The following is a 26,102-nucleotide window of genomic DNA, read 5'->3' on the forward strand; positions in this document are numbered from 1 at the left end:
AGTTAATGGCCACAAGAGTCTTGGGAGTATGCCAAACTGAAAGCACCATGACTTGAGTTTTCCTGGCAACAGGGTCTTGTTGATGCGCTCCATGTACATGTTGGTATCATTTTTCAGTTGTTCAAACTGCTCTGTGTCTCTGAGCTTCGCATCATACCATCTCCCCAAGCTCTTTACTGGCATTTCTGAGACAGTTGGGACAGGTGTTCCGCCGACATAAAATCTTTGGTCTTTGACTTGGCCTTTCACGATGGAGATGCTTCTGCACTTATTGGGCTTTAACTTCATCCTCGCCCATGTTATATTCTGATGAAGTTTTTCCAGCAGTCTCTTGGTGCAGGGGACAGTTGTTGTGAGTGTTGTTAAATCATCCATATAGGCTCGAATTGGTGGTAACCTCTGATTACATTGTAGTCGTTCTCCACCCACGACCCATTTTGAGGCTCTTATAATAATCTCCATTGCCATCGTGAAGGCCAATGGGGAGATGGTACACCCCGCCATGATGCCTACCTCCAGCAGTTGCCAACTTGTGGTGAAGCCTGATGTTGTAATGCAAAACTGTAGATCCTGGAAGTAGTGTTTTACTAGATTTGTAATTGTTGTCGGCACCTGGAAGAAATCAAAGGCAGCCCACAGAACTGAATGAGGGACTGACCCGTATGCATTAGCCAGATCGAGGAACAGGACGTGTAGATCTTTCCCTTCTTTCTTTGCAGTCTGGATTTGATGCCATATGATACTGTTATGTTCAAGGCATCCCGAAAAGCCTGCGATGCCAGCCTTTTGGATTGACGTATCAATGAAGTGATTTTGTTTTAAATAGTTTGTCAGTCGTTGTGCCAACACACTGAAAAAGATCTTACCTTCAATGTTCAAAAGGTTTATTTGGCGGAACTGTTCAATGGTGGTTGAATTCTTTTCTTTTGGGATGAACACCCCTCCTGCTCTTCGCCAAGCTTTCGGGATGATTTGCTTGTCCCACACCACTTTCATGTTTTTCCACAGGATTTTCAAAATATCTGGAGCATTCTTGAAGACACTATATGGTACGCCATTAGGGCCTGGTGCAGATGCCGATCTTGCCTTTTTCACTGCCTGCTTTACCTCGCTCAGCTTGGGAGGGCTGATATCAAACTGATGTTGTGGTGGTGATATTGGAGGGATGTCTGTTGGGACAATAATCGGTTCATCTTTTTTCTCATCAGTATAGATGGTTCTAAGATGCTCTTCAACCTGGTCTCTTGATGTTTTCAGGGATCCACTCTTCTCCTTTGTGAATATGCCTTTCACAAATTTAAAAGGGTCTTTATAGAAATCGGTTCTGGCTTTTTCCTTCTTTTTCCGGCGCATCCGTAGGCTTTCTGCTCGGCGGAGTTTTGAGAGCCTGTGCTTTAGGTCCTCTTGAAGGAAATTGATGCCTTCCCTTTCTTCTACTGTCGCCTTTCTCCACAACTTTCTTAGCCGTCGCCTCTCTTTCACAAGTTGTTGGATTTCCTGCAGCCGACGGGACTTGGGGGCGGGAAGCATATCTTTCTCACGGACTTGCTCCTTCACTCCACATTTCTCCTCTCCGTAGCTGTAAATAAGATTGCCCATCTTCTCCAGCTTCTTCTCGGCTGATCCTTTGATGTTACTTAGGATAAGGCTTAAGTCTGTGTTAATGCTTTCCCACTCCTTGCTGTTAGACTTCGGCCATTTCACCAATGGCTTACGTCCTTGCATGTTTTCTTTTTTGTGGTGGGCTGGTTGTTGTCTTGGACTGGTGGTTCTGCCTGAAGCTTCCTCCTTATTCCCTGGGGTGCTGATTCTCTGCGGACTGTGGGTTTCTTCCTGCCGCTGAGTCTCATCCGACTGATTTAACCTTCTTCTTGACAGAATCCGGTCAATGCGGGGCCCTGGGTTGCTGGTTTTCAGGCATTTCTTCCGTCCTTGATGTACCTTTAGACCATGGGTCGATGTTACTTTCGCCCATCCACACACGCAAGTCTGAAGAACATGTCTATCTGCTAGTTTCTCAAGAGTTTTCCTACTTCCTTCATTCGATGTCATGTCCATTCCAAGGGTCATTACCGGGAGGTCAATCTGTGAGTCTTCTTGCGCCCCTGCTCTCGCAGACTCTAGGGGTATTCTTCTTTTTGAACTTTTCGTAGCCAGATAAGGTGACTCTTGTGCCCTAATAGGGTGACGGAGCCTGCTGCTATGGGTAGCTAGCCCATAACAGCCCCGTTGGGGTCTATTTCCTCCTGTCAGCTGTCTCTCCATGCTGTCACAAAGTCTTTCCCTTGTCGTCAGCTGCACTTTCACAACAGTCACTGGGTTTTCTTCCAGAAGATCAGTAAAGCTAATAGAACTAGATGTTTCAATCCCTTTAGTAGGAAACTCTTGATTGTAGCAGCCGGTGTGGAGTGGTGAAAAGAAGGGTAAGGTATGTCATTGGGGTCATCAGGTGGGCACCCTGCTTCATCGACGTTTCGTTGATTGAAGCCCACAACGTCTCCAGAAGGCTCAACGGTGTACCCAGCGTCCCAGGTACACCCCCCTCCATGCCTTACCCTCCATATTCCTGATGGGCTCTGCATGGCAGGGGCGTCCTTCTCCCTGAGTCAGGCCTAAGCCTGACTGCATACCATTTGCCTCTACCTTGCTGCCCAGTTAGGGTCTTTGCGCTTGATCCAGAGCCAGTTACTGCTTTTTTCAGCAGCGCTTGACATGGACTTGATGGCCTGTTGGAGAGAGCGACCCTTCACCCCTATTTTTCTCAGTAAACTCGTAGTAGATGTGGCAACAAATCCCCTGCATCCCACTTCTACTGGGAAGATGCTGGTCTTCCAGCCGTTCTGAGATGCTTCAGCTGCCAGGTCGGAATATTTGTTCTTTTTCCTCTCATAAGCCTCTTCAACCCCATCTTCCCATGGTACTGTTAATTCTACAACATATGCCAGCTTTTTTGTTGGAGACCACAGGACAATGTCTGGCCGGAGTGTTGTAGCCACTATTTCTGGGGGAAACACAAGTTTTTTATCAAGGTCTACTTCCAATTTCCAATCCCGCGCTGACTGCAGGATGCTTACATCCTTAGGTGTATATATATACAGTGAGGAATATAAGTATTTGAACACCCTGCTATTTTGCAAGTTCTCCAACTTCGAAATCATGGAGGGGTCTGAAATTGTCATCGTATGTGCATGTCCACTGTGAGAGACATAATCTAAAAAAAAATATCCAGAAATCACAATGTATGATTTTTTAATTATTTATTAGTATAATACAGCTGCAAATAAGTATTTGAACACCTGAGAAAATCAATGTTAATATTTGGTACAGTAGCCTTTGTTTGCAATTACAGAGGTCTTTCCTGTAGTTTTTCACCAGGTTTCAACACACTGCAGGAGGGATTTTGGCCCGCTGCTCCACACAGATCTTCTCTAGATCAGTCAGGTTTCTGGCCTGTCGCTGAGAAACACGGAGTTTGAGCTCCCTCCAAAGATTCTCTATTGGGTTTAGGTCTGGAGACTGGCTAGGCCACGCCAGAACCTTGATATGCTTACAGAGCCACTCCTTGGTTATCCTGGCTGTGTGCTTCGGGTCATTGTCATGTTGGAAGACCCAGCCTCGACCCATCTTCAATGCTCTAACAATTTCGCAATACATGGCCCCGGTCATCCTCTCCTTAATACAGTGCAGTTGGGAGATTGACAGTCATGTTTAGCTTCTTCCATTTTCTAATGATTGCTCCAACAGTGGACCTTTTTTCACCAAGCTGCTTGGCAATTTCCCCGTAGCCCTTTCCAGCCTTGTGGAGGTGTACAATTTTGTCTCTAGTGTCTTTGGACAGCTCTTTGGTCTTGGCCATGTTAGTAGTTGGATTCTTACTGATTGTATGGGGTGGACAGGTGTCTTTATGCAGCTAACTTCCTCAAACAGGTGCATCTAATTTAGGATAATAAATGGAGTGGAAGTGGACATTTTAAAGGCAGACTAACAGGTCTTTGAGGGTCACAATTCTAGCTGATAGACAGGTGTTCAAATACTTATTTGCAGCTGTATCATACAAATAAATAGTTAAAAAATCATACATTGTGATTTCTGGATTTTTTTTTTAGATTATGTCTCTCACAGTGGATATGCACCTACGATGACAATTTCAGACCCCTCCATGATTTCTAAGTGGGAGAACTTGCAAAATAGCAGGGTGTTCAAATACTTATTTTCCTCACTGTATATTAACATTAAAACCCAACAAGAAGACAGATGAAACAGTTCTATAGTTCTCCAGTTTACTATGCAATCGCTTAGATTAACACCGTTTTTTGTTTGTTTGTTTTTGTGTGTGTACAGGAAGTTGGAAGTATCATTGGGAAGGTAAACAATATTATTCTGATATTATATTATAATATGCAAAACTTTGAGTCTTTATTCTTTGGTATCCCAAAGCACTTTTTTTTATTGTGGCTTTCAATCTAATCTTAAAACACATTCTGATATAGTTAATTTGTTTTATAAAATGATTTATTCCTTGTTTGGTTTTTAGAAAGGAGAGACTGTCAAAAAAATGAGAGAGGAGGTAAGTGCTACATTGACCTTCATAATTAAATAAGACCAATCGTTTTCTTTTATATTCAAACCTAATATTATATTTTACATATAAAGGTTTTTAACACCGTTTTGTTTTCTTATTACCAATGGACAGTGCTGGGTAGTAACTGATGATAACATGTAATCTGGATTACATAATCACATTCCAAAAATTAAGTACCGGTTTAAAATATTCATCTGATTACATGATTACATTATTCACACAATTGCAGTAAATCATTCATAATTTATTGATTCTCCATTTATAATTTCTCATGCTTTAAATTTTCCTTTCTAAAAAAAAAAAAAAAGCCTATTTCTTATATCATATTCAGAAATGTGTTTGACATTGCACACACAGACCAGTCAGGTGGCTATAATTACACGGAAAATTGAGAGGTCACAAAGCATATCGACATTGCATATCAAATCAACTCGTGACAGACACATTAATTATAATTAATTATTGCTCAGTAAGTCATTTAACCATGTATTGCTATGTCTTTGGAAGGCATTTTTAATTATTTATTTAAATTAGATTTTTTTTTTCAATTTTTTTTCATCAAACTCATGAACCCCCTGCAGTTCCTTCACAAACCCCAGTCTGGGAAAACCTGGCGTAATGTAATGTTTAATGCACTTCATGTTGTTCATGATAAAGAATGGAATAAATTTTCTTTCTCTTCGTATTTTGATATCAATATGGTATTATTCTATTCAACTCAATGTGATAAATGCAGGTCAAAAGTAATCTAAAGGTAATCCAAAAGGTACCTAAAATGTGTAATGTGGATTACGTGACTAGCTGTGTAAAGATTGATGTAACTCATTTGGGTGGCCACATGAATTTCGAGAATTAGACAGCAGAAAACATTCAGGATAATTTTCAGTTTGAGCAATCTGACCTTTTTAAAGTCATCTTATTATCTGCACGATAAGTTAAATGGGAGAGGGTGCGATTGTCAGCCCACAGTCCAGATTGATCAATTAAATGTGATGCAGCACAAAAAGTCTGCTTTTCTCTGTGGTTTCAGAGTGGAGCCCGGATTAATATATCTGATGGTTCCAGTCCAGAGCGCATTGTCACAATCACTGGACCGTCTGAGGTCATTTTCAAAGCCTTTGCCATGATTGCAGAGAAGTTCGAGGAGGTAGGTGGAATTTTTCCAGCAGTAATGAGCGATTAATGCTATGGTTGATTTGATTCATTTAGATTTTTGCAGAGTGTAAAAATATCAGTGTGGGCTTACAGTATATTCCTGGCTACTATTTGCCATACTTTCACATTCATTTTACAGTAGTAGTTGTACAACTGTTATAGTTAAATTATTACTGTATAAAGTGAATGATATAAAAGTATTATGCTGTTGAATCCCAATTGCCTGGTCCAGAATTACAGTGAACTTGTGTATTTAGATATTAACTTTAATAATGTGATTTCCATAGTAATATGCCTGCATTCTATACATACATTTCGTGGTTGACTTTATAGTACTATTTGATGGTTTATAACGCTGTTGTTGTTTTTGTTTATTTTATACTTATGTTTATTTTTGTGATTATATTTGTTGATCGTTGTTAACCCTCATTCTTCCCTCGGGTCATTTTGACCCAAAACATTAAATGTAAAAAAAATTGAGAGTTCCTCTGAGTGGTCCAAGACCCATAGGACCTTTGTCGCACTTGAACCACGAGTATAGTAACTCCTGCCTGAATTGTTAATCAAATTATTATTTCTATAACTTAAAATGTTGAAGTTTGCAAGATATGATCTGAATTATGAATACATCACTTGCTTTATTTTCTCCATGTTGCACAGTGCAACCAATTGTGTTCTGTAACACTTTTACACTGGATTTTAATTAAACTAATTAAAAGTAAATTAGGTCCCAGCCAAGAGGAATACTAATTACTATAATAGTGACTTAAAACTATTTTCCCACAATGCAGCTTGATATGGCTATTTTTTACATAGCAAATGCAGTGATCTTCCAGAAAACATCTAAATGCAGTATTTTATTGTAAGAAACACATCTTGTAAAACCCTGTCGATACTTTAAGCTTTCGTTTCAAAACACTGGCAGCCTGTATTCCTGAAAATTGGCTTATACATTTGTTTTTATTAAAAAATGACACAATGGCAGGAGCTGAATTGAGCTGCTTTCTGATATGAATATGTGCATCTCTTTCAGGATATCCTGGCATCCATGATAAACAGCACTGTGACAAGCAGACCTCCTGTGACACTCCGCCTCGTCTTCCCTGCCAGCCAGTGCGGTTCACTCATTGGCAAAGGAGGCTCGAAGATCAAAGAGATCAGAGAGGTAGATATTCTAGGTATAAGTTTAATTGTTGGCAAAGGCACAGGGATTGTAATGCAGGTCACAGCGCCTCCCAGATGATGCACCGAATGATCCGTTAAACAATTAGTTTCCATTGTCTCAGCGGCAGGCAGAAACACTTAACATCAGCATGATTGATTGTCCTCATCAAGACAGAACTTTTTATTCCTGAGCACAGGGGGCCGCTCGACTCAGGTTTCCGCTAAATCCACGTTACGAGACGGCTGCACCCCTGAGCTGTAATTTCCTAAACTCTTGAACTCGCTCACTTTTCCTCAAACTTATCTATTCATGGCTTTCGTTGATGCAAAACAAAGCGATCCATCTCGCAAGCCGAACCATTCATTGTCATTTAGCTGCTGAAATTGACGTGAGGACAGTGGCTTTTGCTTGAAGGCTTTGTTTTTTTATTCGGCTGGTGGATCACATTGAATAAATATAGCTGTCCTCACTGCTGAGGGCTGTGAGGGGCGAACTGGCTGCTTTTATTCCCAGTTGCTATGAATGTCTAGGACAGGACGGCCCACCAAGGCCTAAATAGTCTCACATTTATATACAGTATCCAAATAGCTTGACCTAAATAACTGGCCAGACGACGATAACAATGTCAGTTCTAGGCATGAGAATAGCTGTAATACCAAAAGGGACTGTATGGCACACTTTTTTTGCAAACCTTTTGTTGTTAACCTCCTTAATGCTGGGAACTTGCATTATGAAAAATTATTGTCTTATTGCAATTGTTTTAATATGTGCAATATGGACACTGTAGTTTAAAATGCTTCTAACCATACAAAATGTGAAATTCCAATAATGATATTTCAGTTAAAAATATGCGATCATTAGAGAAATCATTACACAACTGAACTTTTTGGAACATACGAATGTGATTAATACTCCCAGTTGTCCATGAAAATGCTGTATATCGGCGCTACTTTCTCTGGTATCACACTGTGGACTTGATGTGTCCGAAGGAAACTGAGAACATTGGAGACGGGAAACTGATGAGGAACTGAACAAGGAAACTGCGTCTTGCTGTGACAACAGCGTTGACCAAGAGAAAGCTTCTTGGTTTGAAAGTGACTTTGTTTCATACATCAATGGACCCTTTTGCCCACAAAATTTAGTCGAAATTCAGCTAACGTGACTGTACCTTAATGCACTAGGCGAACAGTACCCAGATGACCTACTACTTCCAGTGAAAATCCCTGATGGACATGTGAAGGGCAGTGACATTGACAATGAAAGACTTTTCAAAGTTGTAAATAAAACAAAAAGTAACACTTTATTTTAGGTTCCAATTCTCGCTATTAACTAGTTGCTGATTAGCATGCATATTCCAAGGATATTGGCTGTTTATGAGTACTTATAAAGCACATATTAATGCCTTATTCGGCATCCCTTAATCCTACCCAATACCCAAACTTAACAACAACCTTACAAATTATTAATAAGCAGTAATTAAGAGTTTTCTGAGGCAAAAGTCGTAGTTAATAGTTAGTTAATTGGACCCTAATCTAAAGTGTGACCAAAGATTATTGGAGTGCATTTTACTTGAAAATACTATATCAGTATTTCTACATATGTGTTACTTGCCACTTCTTTGTAAATATTTGTGAAATTCGCAAAGTTCATTCCTTATCAAATGTAGTACCTACTCAGACTATGCAATTTTGGATGCACAGGATCTCTCCTTGTTTCATACAAACGCAATTTGGTGACATTTTGTAGTGTCCCAAATTACGTACCAAATGATGCACTTATACTATGTACCATGTACTCAACCGTGTAGTGTATGACGTTTATAAGGTTATTTTGTCATCCAGCGTTGGAGCCCCCCCCCCCACCCCGTTGTGTAATTACAGCTGCGAAAGTTGAGTGCATGAAATTTCTATTTCTTCTTGGAATTTTCAGTTTGAACACACCACTCGCATTACTTATAATACAAAATGCAATAGAATAGTACACAAGTAGCTATGTGAATTGAATAACCACAAAGGACTTTCAAAAGGAATATTGCTGTAATATCATTGCAGTGATAGGCTGATTGTTCAAAAATTATTTTATAAAATAATTATAACTTATTTCAATATAATATCAATATTTCATGTCTGCGCATTTATTTATTTGGTAAGAAAAAACAAACCCAGATGGAAAGGGTGACCAAAACTACTAATGTGTCATTAATTACTTACCCTCATGTCGTTCGACACCCGTAAGACATTTGTTCATCTTCAGAAGACAAATTAAGATATTTTTGTTGAAATCCGATGGCTCAGAAAGGCCTCCATTGGCAGCAATGACATTTCCTCTCTCAAGATCCATAAAAGACACTAAAGACACCATTAAAAAGTCCATCTCACTACAGTGGTTCTACAATAATTTTATGAAGCGACGAGAATAGTTTTTGTGCGCAAAAAAATTAATCTAAATAATGACTTTATTCAACAAGTTCTTAGGCATTTCTCAATGTCAAGGAAGGATCCTCGGAAGCCAGAATTCCGAGGATGCTACGTCATCGACATCAGTCGAAGGACTGTTCCAATGTCGAGGATCCTCGGAATTTCAACCAAGGTCTGAGTCCTTCGTTCGAAAAATATGCCATATACAGGAAAGGATGCATACGAGTAGCCTTCGCGCTCTCAAATCACCCACAATCCTATGCGCGCAGCTTTGGTATCTTGTTCAAAAAATACAAAATATCGGATGTTGGCGGAGTCGGAGCGTTAACGGGGCAATATGCTTTCAAGTGTAAGTATTTACGTTACCAAACATTTGTTATAACCGTAGTAAATTTAAGTAAAGTTTAACGTTTAAATGCCAGTACAAATTACTACCGTATTGATATTATACAAATTACGTTTTATGGCTAACGGACCTTTTCACTGACGTAATGACGCAATGAGGAAAGCAGAGGAAGATGCGCCGAATCTAAGCTGTTGAATTCTACATTGATTGTGCTTTAGGTCTTGGCGTAGTGCTCAAAATGGTGCTAAAGTGTGCTTTTCATGGATGCCCGAACGTCATATTCTACAAGAACTTGTTGAATAAAGGCCCTTTCATTTCACACTGGATGCGATTTTGACGCGCGAATAATTCGCGCGATGGTTTTATTTTTTGATCAGCCGTTTGTGTAATGAGAGCTTCCACACTGAACGCGAATGTGCTGTGGTGAAAAAACGACATTTATTTTTTCCGCTGCGATGTCGATTTTTTTTAACACTCGCAGCGACAGAAAAGGCTTCAACCAATCACATACAAGGAAACAAAGGTCACGAAATGTCCAGTTGATGTCACTAGCCATTCAATCAACATTAAGCTTTGCCAGGTATCGCATTTCTCACGAGATTACAGCTGTAGTTGTGTTTACAGCTGTACAGATGCAGCTGTGTTTGCCCACTATAGGCTACAGATTACGTATTATAATCAATACGTAGATTTTTTTCTAACTTAATTGTGTCCTCGACTATAGAAAGTGAATGTGTTTCCATCAGTAAGACTGTGGGACTTAAATGTTTACATTGTGACTCAACTGGAAACAGCTGCTCCGGATTGATTGGTTCCTGAAGTGTGTGTTTGTCTCGTCAGATGCGGTGCTACCGTCTCTCGAGGAGCTCCTCAAATTGTCCCACGGACATTTGAAAGAAAGTGCGGAACCGGCCATGATAAAGTTTTAGCTCCTGTACAAGATTAGCATACTCCCCTTCAGACTCTCTGCTCTTTAAGACTGGGTGCACCCAAAACCTTTTCGGTCTTTTAAAGAAAATGAAAAGCTCGTCTTCAATGAATGATGAAGTGTCCGTGTTTTCTCAGCTGTCGCCGCGAATGTTTTGGAATGTTGGAGCTCTGAAACATCGCAAACTCGCGTCGCGGCTGATGTGAATGGTTTTGACGCAAACAATTATTTGCTTTTTCCGCTTCGCTTTTCCGTTACGCGTCCGGTGTGAAAGGGCCTTAAAGTGGTTATTTTGATTTTTTTTCACACAAAAACTATTCTCGTCGCTTCATAAAATTTTTGTAGAACCACTGTAGTGAGATGGACTTTAGTACCTTTTATGGGTCTTGAGAGAGGAAATGTCATTGCTGCCAATGGAGGCCTTTCTGAGCCATCGGATTTCAACAAAAATATCTTCATTTGTGTTCCGAAGATGAACAAAGGTCTTACGGATGTTGAACGACATGATGGTGAGTAATTAATGACAGAATTTTAATTTTTGGGTGAACTAAACCTTTAACTGTCACTATTTAAAGAAATATGAATGATGCCATTAGTGGCTTTTCTAATCATCCTGTCCAGCATGTGTTGATCAGAAGTGTTTCTGTGTGTCAGAGCACAGGTGCCCAGGTCCAGGTCGCAGGAGACCTACTGCCTGACTCGACTGAAAGAGCCGTGACCATCTCAGGCACCCCCCACGCCATCACACAGTGTGTGAAACACATCTGCACCATCATGCTGGAGGTTTGTGAGCGTGCACGTGAGAGTGCATCCATATTTTAATTGAAAATCTGTGTGATTATGCATGATTTCCCCTGTGCTTAAATGTTATTTCAGAGGTGGGGAATATTCTTCAGGTCTTTTTCACCTTCACACTTCATTTGCATTCGCTTTGAGCGCAAGCACTACATGTTAAATGTTCCTGTTTGCTTCATTAGTTCCCAGAATCCAACCTTGGATGCCTTTGTTTTGCAGGCTTTTTCCTGGCCGGCATTAACTTTGGGCTTTGAACATTGAAATCCAGTGAGGCTTAACAGAGTTCAAGAAAAATACTGACTAAACGCCTTTGCTTTTGTCTTTATTGTGTTTGTCTCCCTTATTTAGTCGCCACCTAAAGGAGCCACCATTCCATACCGACCCAAACCCTCCGCAGGTGGCAGCCACACAGTGTTGTCGCAACCACATGCTGCGCCGGTGAGTTCTCCATCCATCTCTTAATGCCGAAACCATACAACCGCCTCACAAGCATTAATGATTCCATAGTTCCCTGCAGTCCCAGTAGGACGCTCTTAGTGAGGATATTTACGCTAATGATTTCGCAGAGAAATCAGCTGGCAGAATAAATCTAACCCCCAGATGCAATCAGTAATACAGTCACCAATGGGGCCACTGGTCCATGCCAAGTGCTCTTAAACATGCAGGATCAGACTTTTAATCACTAATTCAGATCTGTAGGTGTTTGAATTGGAAAGCTTGTGACCAGTCATTGTAAACACAGCTCTAAATAGCTGCTGGACTAAACAATTCTTTCATCTGTATTCTTGTGAAATGCTAATCTAAGCTCTGACCCTTTATTTTTGACATCTCCTCTTGGTATGTCATCCAAAGGGCTTCAGTTGTTCATTTGAGTGATCATGACATTTAGTTTGACTGAGGTGAAGATTGCAAAGGCTAGTTGTCTGTGTAATGAAAAATCATGTCATCTACAAGCTCCATTTGTCTAGAGGATTAAAATGCTAAGAAGCAGTTTAGTTCTGTTTTTATGTATTTATTGCTATGTCTGGTGATAGCATGGGATGTTCATGTGATGCCCCCTTGTGGTTACATTAAGAAAAATTTAGCATAGTTCAGTCATAATTCCACCTGGCACTCTTAAATATGTTAATGACAAAGTCAAAGTAGTCTCACATGGACAGACTTTGACTTGTGGTGTAAAGTCTTGTCCACTTTGCAGCTTATTCTGAGCATTGTAAAATGAACAAAGCAACCAACCACATTTGTTTTATGTGTTCTTTAGGGGCGAGTTTGTGTGAAATTTGCATAATTACAACTATTATGCAGCATCTAAATAGAGAAAATATGGCCCAGCAGTCTCCCTAAATGGCTATACAGAAACTTGTGTAGACTTGATGAGCAAAATTTACCAATTATTTTACACAGCAAAATAGTTTTGCTTGTGGATAACTAGTTTACATACTACTATGGCCTAGCCTGATGTGGTCATGCTCAATTCTTGTCAGAATATGAGTCTGATACTGCTACATTGGGCTGTGATTATGTGGCATGTTTCGACCGAACCAGGAAAGAAAATGCCTCTGCACTCAATTGGATAGACCTACAATCAATCAGAGCAACGGAGCGACGGTCAATAGAACTCAATATACTCAGGATACACTGAGTACTTATCAACACGATCATAATTTTTGAGAGAAATAGTAAAGGTGAATGCATATACGAACAAGTTCAAATGAACCCAAGCGCTCTTTGGTGACGTGCATGATTACGTTACTGTTGATCATCTGTCCATCATCGTATAAAGCCCGCCCGGACAGGGGCGATTGGTCCGAACAGCTCTGGTTCGAGCATAGTTGCTCCACAACGAATCCAGACCGAACTTCCCGACCTCAAATGTTGTGGGCGGGGCTAAATTCGGCTGGCATCCAGGCTAACTAAGGCCCTGTTTACACTTGGTACACTTGTGTTTTGGTCAATCAAATCACAAGTAGATGAGGGTGACACATTCCTGTTTAAACCAGGTGTTTTAATCCATGTCTTTGGTCCACTTTCGTCCTGTCCTGATTTCCTAAAAAGGGGTGGTTCCGTGGTTTTTTTCTAGGCTTGGTTGTGTTTATGTGGCGCAGTATAACATGTCTTTTTTTTTTTAAAACGCTGTATTTTTCTTATATTTTACCTTTATTCCACACCGCTGTCTCCACTGTCCTTTGAAAGGCTCGTTTGCTTCCTGCTTCTATGAAGCCCATCCGTCCGAAAAACGCAATGGTCTTAGATTGGTTAGATGGCCAAATGTAGTTTGTAGTTCTGCAACAGCTCTCTCTCTTTCGTAATGACTGCGACGTGGCCTCGCCCACTTTGTTGCGTGTTCGTGGGGGCAGTGTTTATATTAATAGCAAGGGTTTATGATGTCACCAACTCGGGAAGAAGCTTGTTGTAGTCCAAACCGGCCGTTTTTGTAGGCAATAACCTGCCACAACTTTAAAAGACAATATCTCCGTTTGCATTGAACTTTCAGCGCTGTAACTTTGCAGATACTGTTTATGCTCAAGCAGCAACATTACACACTAACTAAAGTTTAAAAAGTGAAATCGCATGCAACCACCCCTTTAAAGGAAAGGTCTATGGGTGGGTAAATTAATGGACTTTTCCAGATCTTTCGATCTAATGGACGAAATAAGCTCCCGCAATTTAATATATGAACACAACCAGAGACAACGAAAAAACATACAGAGAGCAGCAGCTTTCGTTTCTGCTCTGACAGCCGCAAGACCACACCAAACACTGTGTTAGAAATCAGGAATGGTGAGAGAACATTAAGCTTGGAAAGTTTTTCATCTTCAAACCAAACTTGGGTCTTCAGCCCGCAAAGTTTAAATCCCATCTGGCTAGCGCACTTCCCATAATGTTTACACGTTAGGTCAGTAGGCGGACAGAAGGTGGTCTTTTGGGGCTTTTTGAAAGCATTCAACCACATGAGCGTTTACACTACGAAAGCAATCTGGTCGAATGCGTTTTCAAACACCTCTGGAAGTGGTCAAAAGTGGGCAAGCTTAAACAGGCAAACTATGGCAAATCCAATGATTAGTTCTTCCTCAAAAGTGTTCATAATATCAACCTGGTACCTTTTAAGGCCAATTTACACTACACCGACCATCGCGGACAATCGACAGATTACAGTACGTCACTTTTCAGACATTCCACGACCCGACAAATGGCGATTCAACATGTTCAGTCTGCAAAAAGGAGCACTGAGCAATGGCAACAGATGCCGACAGGGGTAACACACTGATCCGACTGTTGCTGTCTGTCGGAATTGGCTTTTAAACACTATTCTTTAATGCGTTTTTTTTTTAGGTGTTTTTTAATAAAATATGCATTGAATAGACTGTGTGCGGTCCATGGACGTATCATGTCGACTGTGACTAATGAGCAAGCAGCAAATTGGCTGTGTTGGCTATTTGTACTAACCTAAACGTTTTATCTGTTTAACAGGCATTTGCTATTCCAGGACAGTTTGCCATTCCACACCAAGACGTGAGTGTTAGTCCCACTGTCTGATCAGTATCATTCACAGCACACTTCACAACACCACTGCAGTGCCCCAGTCACATCCTACCCCTGACACAACCACATTTATCCCACTGCATTCCTCACACACACCTAAGTGCCGATATCCCCGTCCCTCAGAGCACACTGGAGCCTCCACTAACTTCCTTCGAGTGAAAATATCAGAGGCATTAGGCATGAAGATGCGCTCTGTGTATGACATTTTCTTTAATATCTTATCTAGCATCACTAACATCGCCTGCTCCTTGGTTATTTAATATCCTTTTTTTAGACACAAGTAAACAATGTGTGTTAACTGAAACACTCACATGTGAATGCTGTAGCTGCAAAACAGCACTGTATTGATAAAACCCTAAACATTATAGTTAGGGTTTGTTTAAAATCCCTAAAACTGAGAAGTAAACATCAGCAATCAATTCAGGTCAAACCGTGGAATCATTTCAGTCTCAATTCAAGATGCAATTGTGAGATATAAAGTCACATTGCGAGATATAGTAACATTGTGACACACATTAAAGGTACAATTATGAGACTTAAAGTCAATGCTAGATATACAGTAAATTCAGTTCATTAAAAAGTTGCAATTGTAAGATATAGTCACCTTGCGAGATATAATCACTTTGTGAAATATAAAGCTGCAGTTGCGAGATTTAAAGTCAATATGAGATATACAGTAAAGTTGCAAGTATAAAAACTGTCACAATTGTTAGATATGAAGTCACATTGCGAGATATAATCACATTGTCAATTATAATGTTGCAATTGCAAGATTTCAAGTCAATGCTAGATATACAGTAAATCTGCAGTTAATTAAAAAGTCGCAATTGTAAGATACAGTCACATTGCGCGATATAATCACACTGTGATATGAAATAGCAATTGTGAGATTTAAAGTCAATGTGAGGTATACAGTAAAGTTGCAGGTATAAAAAAACAAAGTTGCATTTGTGAGAGATAAAGTTTTTTTAACTGAGTGAGGCACAAACCATAAAATACAGACTTCCAAATCATTGGGACTTTGTTTAGAAGATAATTTCAGGTGTGTTATATGTTTTTAGTTTTGTAAAAATTATCATTTTAAAGAAATGTAACATTAACTTGAAAATCTCCCATTGACTTGTAGTGACAGAATGTTAAAAATATAAATATAACCAAAAGTGATAATGTAATCATAATATTTGCACACCCAGTTGGGATCGGTCTTCTTTCTTATCTATTTGGAATCTGAATTGTGATTGGCCCTGCATGTAACACATGTAACGCACACTGCAAAGGCGGTGTCACATTGCGTGTTGACTCTCACAGACGGCGGGCAGAAAACCTGCGTGTCATGACAACTGCAGCATGTACTCGGAACCTAAGCATGCCTCACACTTTAACACAAATCTTTTCCTGCCTGCAAGCACTTGAATTCCCTTAAGGAAATGCAAATCAGGTTTTTCGATCACATTATTTGGAGAAGTGGACGGAAAGTCCAGAGGGGCACCTGATAACTAATCCAATTTTGAGACTTGATATGGGTGCTGTTCTGTCTGTAGATGTGAGTAATTCCATTTTGATTGGTTAGTTCTAACCTCCCTTCCTGCCCCCGCAGTTGACCAAGCTTCACCAGTTGGCTATGCAGCATATCCCCCTTACCTCCCTTGGGCAGAGCAACCCCACCTTCCCTGGTACGTACCCAAAGCTCCCCAGGGAAGTCTGTCTCTCCCTTTGTCTGTCTCTCTGCCTGTCTTTCTCTCGATCTGTCTCTTTCCCTCTCCACTCTTTCGTCTGTCATGTCTGACCACCGCATGTTCTACTTTTCCACTCTGAAGAAAATGAGGGAGAAGCCGTTTTGTGGTAAGGCAATAAATATCACAACACTTCCAGCATAATGCCGCACATGCCGTGCCATGATAGGACAACTAACCAGTCCTGATAGCTCCAGTTAGCCTGTGTTCGGCCGTTGATGGCTGCTTTGAGCTGTCAAAGGAATCTCCAAATGTGTCATGTCACTGTAACGACAGCATCATGACGGCTATGTGATGCATATGTGTCACCCCTCTTTCTCCTTATATGTGAACTCATCATGAACATTTAACATTCTTCCCCCCTCATGTCACTCCATACCTCCACAATACCCCTGACCTGTTCAAACCGCCAGCATTTTCCTGAGCAAACCTGAAGCCCACTCTCACAGCAGCCCACATTTTTCATGACAAACAGAGTCCACACATTGCAAATGCCAGCCTATAATTACTACTATGGAAATAGGGAGTTGAAGAGAGACAGCCTCTCCATAGACGTTTCCGATAATGTGCGCTATCTGGAAATGCTTTTATGGGTGTTTTTGAATCCCAGGCAGACATGAATTAACCAGAAATTCATTCATGACTCACACACTGTAGCAGCATTAATGCTCTCATACATTGTGTAATTTCAATGTGATATTTTTCCGTTTTATTTGAGCAATCTCAGTGGCAGTGTAGCAATGTTAAAATGTTTCTAAATTTCATTTTTTGTCAGCCATTAGGTTGTCTATCTCTTACCTTCCCATTTCCCTGCATAGGTCTGGAAGCCTCCCTTGCAACCAGTTCTCATGAGCTGAGCATACCTAACGATGTAAGTTATGAGATATAGATTTTTATGATAAAATAATACACTTTGCTTGAGGCATAATGTTTGTTGTAATGTTCATGTCATCATTTTGTACAGTGGCCACAAAGGAATCACACTTTAATTGTTTAAATATCATTGCATTATCTAAAATATATGTGCAAAGTATTAATACGTTAGAATGATAATTTATGCAATACATTTTCTTAGCCATATTTGCAATTATTTTAACCAGGTGCTCCTCATCAAGGGTATTTATGTTTGCAATTGTTAATATTTGATAATACAATTGTCAAATGATCACTATCGTTCAAAAGTTTGAGTTTGGTGAGATTTATTAATGTTTTTGAAAAAAAAAAAGTCTCTTATGCTCACCAAGGCTGCATGTATTTGATCAAAAATGTAAATTTTAGTGTACTAAAATATTTAATTAGAAACCTTTTTTGTGTGTTTTGCTTGAAAAGTGTGCATGCCTTATAAATCTTACTTTTATAAGATTTATACAAAATACAATTGATATTTTATTGCATTGAATGTAGCCACTTAAATCAAAAATATTTTTTTATGCTTTACTATCATGGCACATCGTTACACTAAGTATCTGTTATTGTAGAATTTATGACTGAAATTCAAGGCATGCCATACAGTAAAGAAGAACAACTTCCATGTCCTAGAGGTTCGATATCAGCCTCCAGTCTTTTAATGTCCAGATGTTGTTTGCCCCTCACCCGTCTGTCTCTCTGCCTCTCAGCTCATAGGCTGCATCATTGGCAGACAGGGCAGTAAGATCAATGAGATTCGCCAGATGTCTGGTGCCCAGATCAAAATCGCCGGGGCCACAGACGGTTCGGCAGTGCGCCACGTCACCATCACAGGCTCCCCAGCCAACATCAGCGTGGCTCAGTACCTCATCAGTGCGAGGTGAGACCTTTCCCTCTCACATTTTAATGGATAGTTCAGTCAAAATGAAATTCTGTCATCATTTACTCACCCTCATTTCGTTCCAAATCTGTATGCTGTTTTTTTTTCTTCTTCTGTGGGACACAAAAGAAGAATTATTGAAGAATCTTCACTTTACCATACAGTGACAGTTCATGTCTGACAAACTCCAAAAAGGACCAAAAAATACATGCATACATACATGAATATACATAATATGACTAGTGCCCTACACTACCATTCAAAGGTTTGGGGTCAGTAAGGATTTTCTCTGAAAAAAAAGTAATAATTTTCATCAAGGATGCATTAAATTGACCAAAAGTGGCAGTAAATACATTTATGTTGTTATGTTACAAAGATTTCTATTCATCAAAGAATCCTGAAAAAAGTGTCATGGTTTCCACCAAAGCACAACTGTTTTTAACATTGATAATAATATTAAGAAATGTTTCTCAAGCAGCAAATCAGCATAGAAGGATTTCTGAAAGATCATGTGACACTGAATTCTGGAGTAATGATGCTAAAAAAAAATCAGCTTTATACGCGCCTTAGAAATTGTCCAAATGAGGTGTGTAGATCAAAAACTCCAATTAGGGAAAGACTTCAAAAAAGCCTGCACACTCTAACAATGAAGGGGAACCACCAATTGCAAGATAAAACCACTGCTTTAATGAAGAAGTGGTGAATGTTTCAGTCACGTGACCTTTCTCAATGCCTAGTTAACTTCTACGACTGAAACGTGTGCCACTTTATTTTATATTAAAGCAGTGGTTTTATCTTGCAATTGGTGGTTCACCTTCATTGATGAGAATGTGCAGGCTTTTTTCAAGTGTTTCCCTAATTGAAATTCAGCTTTGCCACAGGAATGAATCACATTTGAAAATATATTAATATAGAAAAACATTTTATTGTAATAATATTCCCATGTATTTTTAAATAAATGCAGCCATAAGAGACACAAATATTTTTAAAAATCTTACACACCCCAAACTTTTTTACCAGTAGTGTATATTCCAAATCTTCTGAAGCCATATGACAGCTCTGTGTGAATTAAATGTTATTCAATGAAACCCTTATTAAATCATTGTATTTAAATCAAATAGTGTGGCTTTCGACGCATCACATCAGTTGTTTCAAATGCGTTTCATGACCAAATGCATTAAAGAGATAGTTCACCCAAAAACTAAGATTCTGTCATCATTTACTCACCCTCATGTAAGTAAGTGATGACAGTTTTCATTTTTGGGTGAACCATCCCTTTAATGTCAAACGAAACGTCTGCCATCACATTTAATTTGAGAGCTACAGTGAAGGAGAAGAATTTCAGCGAATAACAAATTTTTGCCTAAACTATATGATCCAGAAGACTTGGAATAGAGTTGTTTTTCCTTTAATTTCGGCTCTTGACAACCCAAATCCCCATTCGCTTTCATTATATGATCAAAACAAGAGCAGCCGGTACATTCTACAACATTTCTCCTTTTGTGTTTTATCACGAGCCATGATGAGAGTGAATAAGCATGACAAAATGTAAAATTTTGGATGAACTATTCTTTTCCCACAATCTATTTTACATAATGGTGTAATATGTAGATTTTAGACAGTAGTCATGTGGTCTGTTTCATCTCACCCATTTGGCACTCCTTCATTAATTCTCATATAGGCATGTTAAACCCTTATTATTATTACTCCTTGTAACAAATAACCTTCCCTAAATTGATTATTCTTTTCTCTATTTCTCTCACCCCCCTCCCATGTCACTCTCTCCTCTTGTGTGCACCCGTAACCCCTCGATTAACCACACACTTGTCCTCACGTCCCTCCTTGTTTGCGTGCATCTGAATGTGTGTTTGCAGTTTAGAGATGGCTAAACTGAGCATCCAGGCTGCATCGTCCTCCTCTTCCAGCACACCTATCGACCTCAGCCTGGGCTTCCCCCAGTCCTCCGCCTCCACGCCCTCTTCCATGGCCGTCCTGGCTGCTTCCCCCTCTGCTATTAATGTCCACTCCCCCTCGTCCGTCCCCTCCATCCCCGGTGCCCACTACGCATTGCCTGTTTCCAGCCTGTTTGGCATGAAAACCGTCCCCCTGCTGGCAGTGCACGCGGCCGCCTCGGCAGGCCTCCAGGCCGGCCTCACCCCCTACACTACAAAGATCCCCACCTCATCCAGCATCAAAAAATCTGAGCGGCAGAAGTTTGCCCCATACTAAGCGGCCATGGTCTTTAATCTCACCAGTTATGTTGTATTTGTTTGTTATTCGTTCATGAATATTAAGTACATTGAAAGTGTTTCTCGCAGCCCCCTCTTTTTCTTAAGAGGACATATTATGCTTTTTTACATTTGCAACTTTTTTTTGCGTTTAATGTTGTTTGAGCAAAAGTTTTGCAAAGTTACAAAGTCACTCCAAAGGGAGTTATTCTCCATATCTGTAAGCACGGTTTCTGAACTCCCTGAAAAGCCTCGATTGTAGTTTTGAGCTTTCTTCCAGGAATGAAAACATCACATTATTCCTCATTGACATAATTCCCACCCAAGGGTGGGTTAGGAGCGAAGGCCTGTTTGAGTTGTGTGAGTAGTGTGTTGAAACCATCGACTGTAAAAAAGATGGGCGATGCCCCTTCACCATCTTCTATTGGAGAAAAGTGAAGCTGCCAACGTCTGAATATGGCGCTGACATCTTGCGCTGATTTGGGACCCGAGTCTGCGCAGTGGTGACCTCGGGACCGGAGTCTGCACAGTAGAGAGCAGGAAGTAGAAGTATCTGAAGTAGAGTATCTGTTAGTTGCAGAACAACTCATGTTGGTGTGAAATAAACAGTTGTGGAAATGTAGAAAAAAGATCAGTTGGTGCTTCAGTGACAACTTCGTCACAGCTGTCTATCATGATGTCACACCCCCGTTTTTATAGCATCAAATAAATAACTAAAACCCAACTTATGTTCAGAAATGAACACTTGAACTTACATCAGCGTGATATAAAATACCTAAAATTACAGAAACAATCTTTGGAAAAAATGTATTTGAATACATGGAGGGGCGGGGTTTATGAGGTATACTGGGACCAACCAACTGAGGGCGATCGAGACGCTTTGGCTTCACTTTTCAGGACTTGTGTGGCACGCTTGGTTGAAACTCGTGGTTATGGTAAGGGATGTGACCAAGCTTGTAGCACTCCTCTCAGAAACTGAAGCCTCCGCGTCTCGATTGCCCCCAGGTGGTTGGTCCCAGTATAGCTCATAATCCCCGGCCCCTCTGTGTATTCTAATGGACGTGAGACAAACTAAACAATCAAATTACACTTCAAATAATTTTTTTGTTCGACTGGAGGCTGATTTTTTGTTGGTTTCTGTCATTGTAGCCAGTTTTTATTACGATGATTTCATTTCAAGTGTTCGCTTTTCAAATAAGTTTAGTTTTAGTTAGTTATTTGATGCTATAAAAACGTGAATGTGACGTCATGATTGACAGTTGAGATTGACAGCTTCTCTGAGTGAAGTCGTCACTGAGGCACTAACAGACTTTTTTCGGGATTTTCGGGAGGAGATTGGAGCTTTAGCTTTAATTTCTACATTTCCATAACTGTTTATTTCACACCGACATCATGAATTGTTCTGCATCTGTGAGAGTGTGGGCGGGCTTTTGATATTGCACCTCTAAACTGAGAATCCAGGCAGATTCAGGTCCCGAGATCACTACTGCGCAGACTCTGTCCCAAATCTGCGCAAGATGTCAGTGCCATATTCGGACCTCCGGAGGCTTCAATTACTTCAGCGGAAAAGAATGAAGTCGCATCGTACATATTTTTTACCGTCTATGGATGTGACATTTACGAAACACTCAAAGTGGTTGACCAATCGAGACACACCGGTTCAGTCGACCAATCAGAGCACATCGTGCTTTTCGGAAGGAGGGGCTTCATAGAGACAGACTGGGAAGAGAGGTGCTGCAACAATGTAAAATGTGTGGGAAAAAAAAGTTTTTTGAACATTCAAGCATGAAAACCGATTTAACCGACCTAGTAGACCCCAAATACAAAATCAAGACTTTGTAAAAGGGCATAATATGGCTTCTTTTATGTCTCTGTGCAATATTTCACAAAAAAGGAATGGTGAGTGCATGACAAGATTAATCGCTCCTTATATTGTCTTCCATTTTGTTTGGCGGTTTCATTCTGAAGTTTTTGAGATATCCATCTCGCTCCATATAATTTATGTGACACTGCTCCTGTTGTTCAATATTTTTTTTTTTTAAAGAAAAGCCAAAGCCAACAGGGACTTGATTTATTGGTACTATGCAGCTCACGGTGTTATGCGAGTGTTTTTCTTAGATTTGTATATCTTAAAGCGATCTTAAATGTGCTGATTAGAATGGCTGTCATCATTGTTATTTTATCACAATACATTATACAAAGTAATTTAAAAGAGAGTGTGATGCTCTGCCTCTCATACTGATGATGTTATTCAGACTTTGACCTACTATAACATTATGTCACAACACATCAATATATTTTTGCAAATACCTATTTAATTAACACTGCAGAGAAAGTTACAGTAAAAAAAAGGCACGTCTTATTACCATGGACCCCCTAATATGATGAAATTAATCTATTTAGAAGCTCTATATTTTCCTGCATTAAAACCTTTTTATGCTGTGTGGGAACAAATGTGATATTATATTTCCAAAATTAAATAATTGGCTGTTATTTTGCCACTGTATTAACGACAAAATATGTACTTTCACAGCGAATAACTACTTGCATGTAGAGTACATGAGGAACATTTTAATTCATTTTATTTATGATTTTCAAAATGTATAATGTTGCAAAGCAGTTTTATGCGTATAATAATGGCAATTAAAAATGTTAACTTTTTTATTAAATGTTAACTTTGACTGTTACTGTTCAAACATTTGGGGTCAGTATGATTTTTTAAAAAAGACATTAATACTTTTATTCAGCGATGACGCATTAAATAATATTACAAAAGATTTCCATTTCAAATAAACGCTGTCATCAAAGAATCCTGAAAAAAATCCAAAAAGTGTGATGGTTTCAACAGAAATATTAAGCAGCACAACTTTTATCAAAATTGACAGTAAGAAATGTTTCTTGAGCAGCAAATCACATATTAGAATGATTTCTGAAGGATCATGTGACACTTAAGAATGGAGTAATGATTCTGAAAATGTAGCTTTGCCATCACAGGAAATAAATTACATTTTACAATATATTAAAATAGAAAAAAATTATTTTAAATTGTAATAATATGTCACAGTGTCACTGTTTTTACTGTATTTTTGATCAAATTAACGCAGCCTGGGTAAGAATAAGAGACTTCTTTCAAAAACGTAAAAAAACCCACCAAACTTTTGAATGATAGTGTGTGTATTTTATATCTTTTTGTTTGTTTTTCTCTCTCGCAAATTTTCTGTGAACCCCCATAGCACTCCCTTGCAACCCGTGAGGGTCCCAGGACACCAGTTTAAAAAGCCATAGTAAAACCTATACTTTGTGTTAAACAATATCTACTAAAATGTGTTATTTTTTCTCTAAGCCAAGATAAACAATGACACAATGAAACTGTGACAGCCAATCTGTGCTTCTCATGCCCAGCAGGGCTAATTATCAGATATACAACTGTTTTTAACAATAATTTGATCTGTTCTTCTGTATCTGATTGTGTGTTTTCCTCCTAGGCTGTCCTCAGTGATAGCAAGTCTGAGGCCACTGTAGTGCAACATTTACAGCTAAACATTAATCTCTTATTGGATTACCCTAAAGACATAGTGGACTCTTATGGACTCAGACACTACTCAAGAAATCCTGGCCACATGATGTAAATTATTTTCTAACTTGAAAACTATGTATTAAACACATGCGCTGTAACTGTAGTTTTTTTTACTATTCAATGTACTTTCAATGTAAGAGATGCATTTGTGTTTGTTTTTAGATTGCTTTTTGAAATTCTGTACACATTTTACTGTTAAAATATGACAAATCAATGTGCTTTTGACATTAAATGTAGACGTTCTTTAATTAAACAACAGCTTTTTATTAGTACACACACTCTTTTTGTTTCATTTTATATCTACAGATGACTTATCTTCAAAGAAAATGCCTTGGCATTGCATTTATAAACCTTTAATGAAATTAAAAATTTTAATTCCCTATTCCCTCACATTTCAATGCCTGACCTGTTGTGATTGAAGTTAAAAGGTAAAAGCAAAGAGTTTTCATGGGGCTGCAAATCTCCTGCTGTGACTCTTTCAATAATACATGCCGTGCTTAAAACAGTGTTATTTTGGTAAAAGTATGCTGGTCTCTAAGAACCAGGAAGTACATTCCCCCACGGGGAACGCTGTTTATCATGCACTGTCTGCGATTCATGTTTGTCTTATTTGGTCCTACTTATCAACCATTTGTTTCTGATGGATGTTTGTTGTTTTGTAAATTTCATCAGTACTCAGGTTTCCTGGAGAACAGACACTGTGACAGGCTGAATGCTATTCATCTCAGTCAGCGCAGGCCAGAACATTTCATGCCCATAGGAACCGGAGATACTGCTCGATCCAACAATGCATCAAAAACATCCATATTCATAAAAATTGGCATGTTTTCTCATGACCTGTCACATGCGTTAATAATTTCCTAAGACATATGAATGCATTATGACATATGTTTTACCTTTATCTTGGATGTTTCATGACAGACTTCTTTCTAGGGTTCCTTGACACATTTTCCTCCCCTAAAAGAAAGGCCTCTATGAATATTAAAGCTAAGGTAGGCAATGTTTTTCATAAACACTTTTTGTTATACTGATTGGAACTGTCTTCACATCTTGATAGCAATCAATAATAGAAGTGTTTTAAATATTACAACATGTACATACACTGATCAGGCATAACATAATGACCACCTTTCTAATATTGTGTCACTTTTGCTGCCAAAACAGCCCTGACCCGTCGAGGCAACGACTGCACTAGACCCCTGAAGGTGTGCTGTGGTATCAGGCACATTGATCCTGATCTGCGGTTATGCAGCCCCATACGCAACAAACTGTGATGCACTGTGTATTCTGACACCTTTATATCAGAACCAGCATTAACTTCTTGAGCACTTTGAGCTACAGTAGCTCGTCTGTTTGATCAGACCACACGGACCAGTCTTTGCTCCCCACTTGCATCAATGAGCCTTGGCCGAATGTAGAATGTATCCTTCGCTGCCTTTGATATCCCACAATCCTGTGTTTTCCATTCTGTGACAGCTAAAAAATAAAGATGTTATCTGAATGTTGTGGTTGGTGGTCAGTTTGTGTGTAAATGTACACTTTTGACCAATGTTTTCCACTTCTGATATCGTTTCTAGTGAGGATACATTTCCAGTGAGAAATTACTATTGTAGTAATTAATTATTTGCTTAGTTATCATCACCAAAGCTCTCTCTATTTTGCTGTAGATCATTAAATCATGAGGGCAGTAGGGCAGACGTGGCCTAAAGGCCCCGATAAGTTTCAAGCGAAGTTCTTTTTCGTTCTTCGCTTGGAGTTAAAACAAAGTTCAAAATATGCGAGCAGCGTTATACTGTTATCGAACATCTGACGCCGCCCACACTGCTGAGAGTGGCGTTTACATGAAT

At 39.5% G+C, this 26,102-nt stretch overlaps 1 protein-coding gene and 1 long non-coding RNA gene across 3 annotated transcripts in view; one reads left to right on the top strand and one right to left on the bottom strand.

Moving 5' to 3' along the window:
- The window catches only part of LOC307141988 (poly(rC)-binding protein 3), a 35,975-nt gene extending 11,329 nt beyond the window's left edge, over positions 1 to 24,646 (top strand). Inside the window, exons 4-14 of one of the 2 annotated variants that reach the window (XM_079842496.1) lie at positions 4,342 to 4,365; positions 4,535 to 4,567; positions 5,613 to 5,729; positions 6,771 to 6,902; positions 11,248 to 11,376; positions 11,737 to 11,826; positions 14,860 to 14,901; positions 16,529 to 16,604; positions 17,483 to 17,535; positions 18,281 to 18,450; positions 24,164 to 24,646. In XM_079842496.1, the coding sequence (XP_079698622.1) occupies positions 4,342 to 4,365; positions 4,535 to 4,567; positions 5,613 to 5,729; positions 6,771 to 6,902; positions 11,248 to 11,376; positions 11,737 to 11,826; positions 14,860 to 14,901; positions 16,529 to 16,604; positions 17,483 to 17,535; positions 18,281 to 18,450; positions 24,164 to 24,200 (903 nt within the window). In that variant the 3' untranslated portion in view covers positions 24,201 to 24,646. Of the gene's footprint in view, positions 1 to 4,341; positions 4,366 to 4,534; positions 4,568 to 5,612; positions 5,730 to 6,770; positions 6,903 to 11,247; positions 11,377 to 11,736; positions 11,827 to 14,859; positions 14,902 to 16,528; positions 16,605 to 17,482; positions 17,536 to 18,280; positions 18,451 to 20,324 lie in introns of both variants that reach the window. The other variant, XM_079842495.1, reaches the window with a different exon arrangement.
- The window catches only part of LOC307142142, a 576,947-nt gene that overhangs the window by 420,952 nt on the left and 129,893 nt on the right, over positions 1 to 26,102 (bottom strand). The gene's annotated exons all lie outside the window — the stretch shown is intronic.

This window comes from Gobio gobio (genome assembly GCF_949357685.1).
Source record: "Gobio gobio genome assembly, chromosome: 18".
Lineage (NCBI taxonomy): Eukaryota > Metazoa > Chordata > Actinopteri > Cypriniformes > Gobionidae > Gobio > Gobio gobio.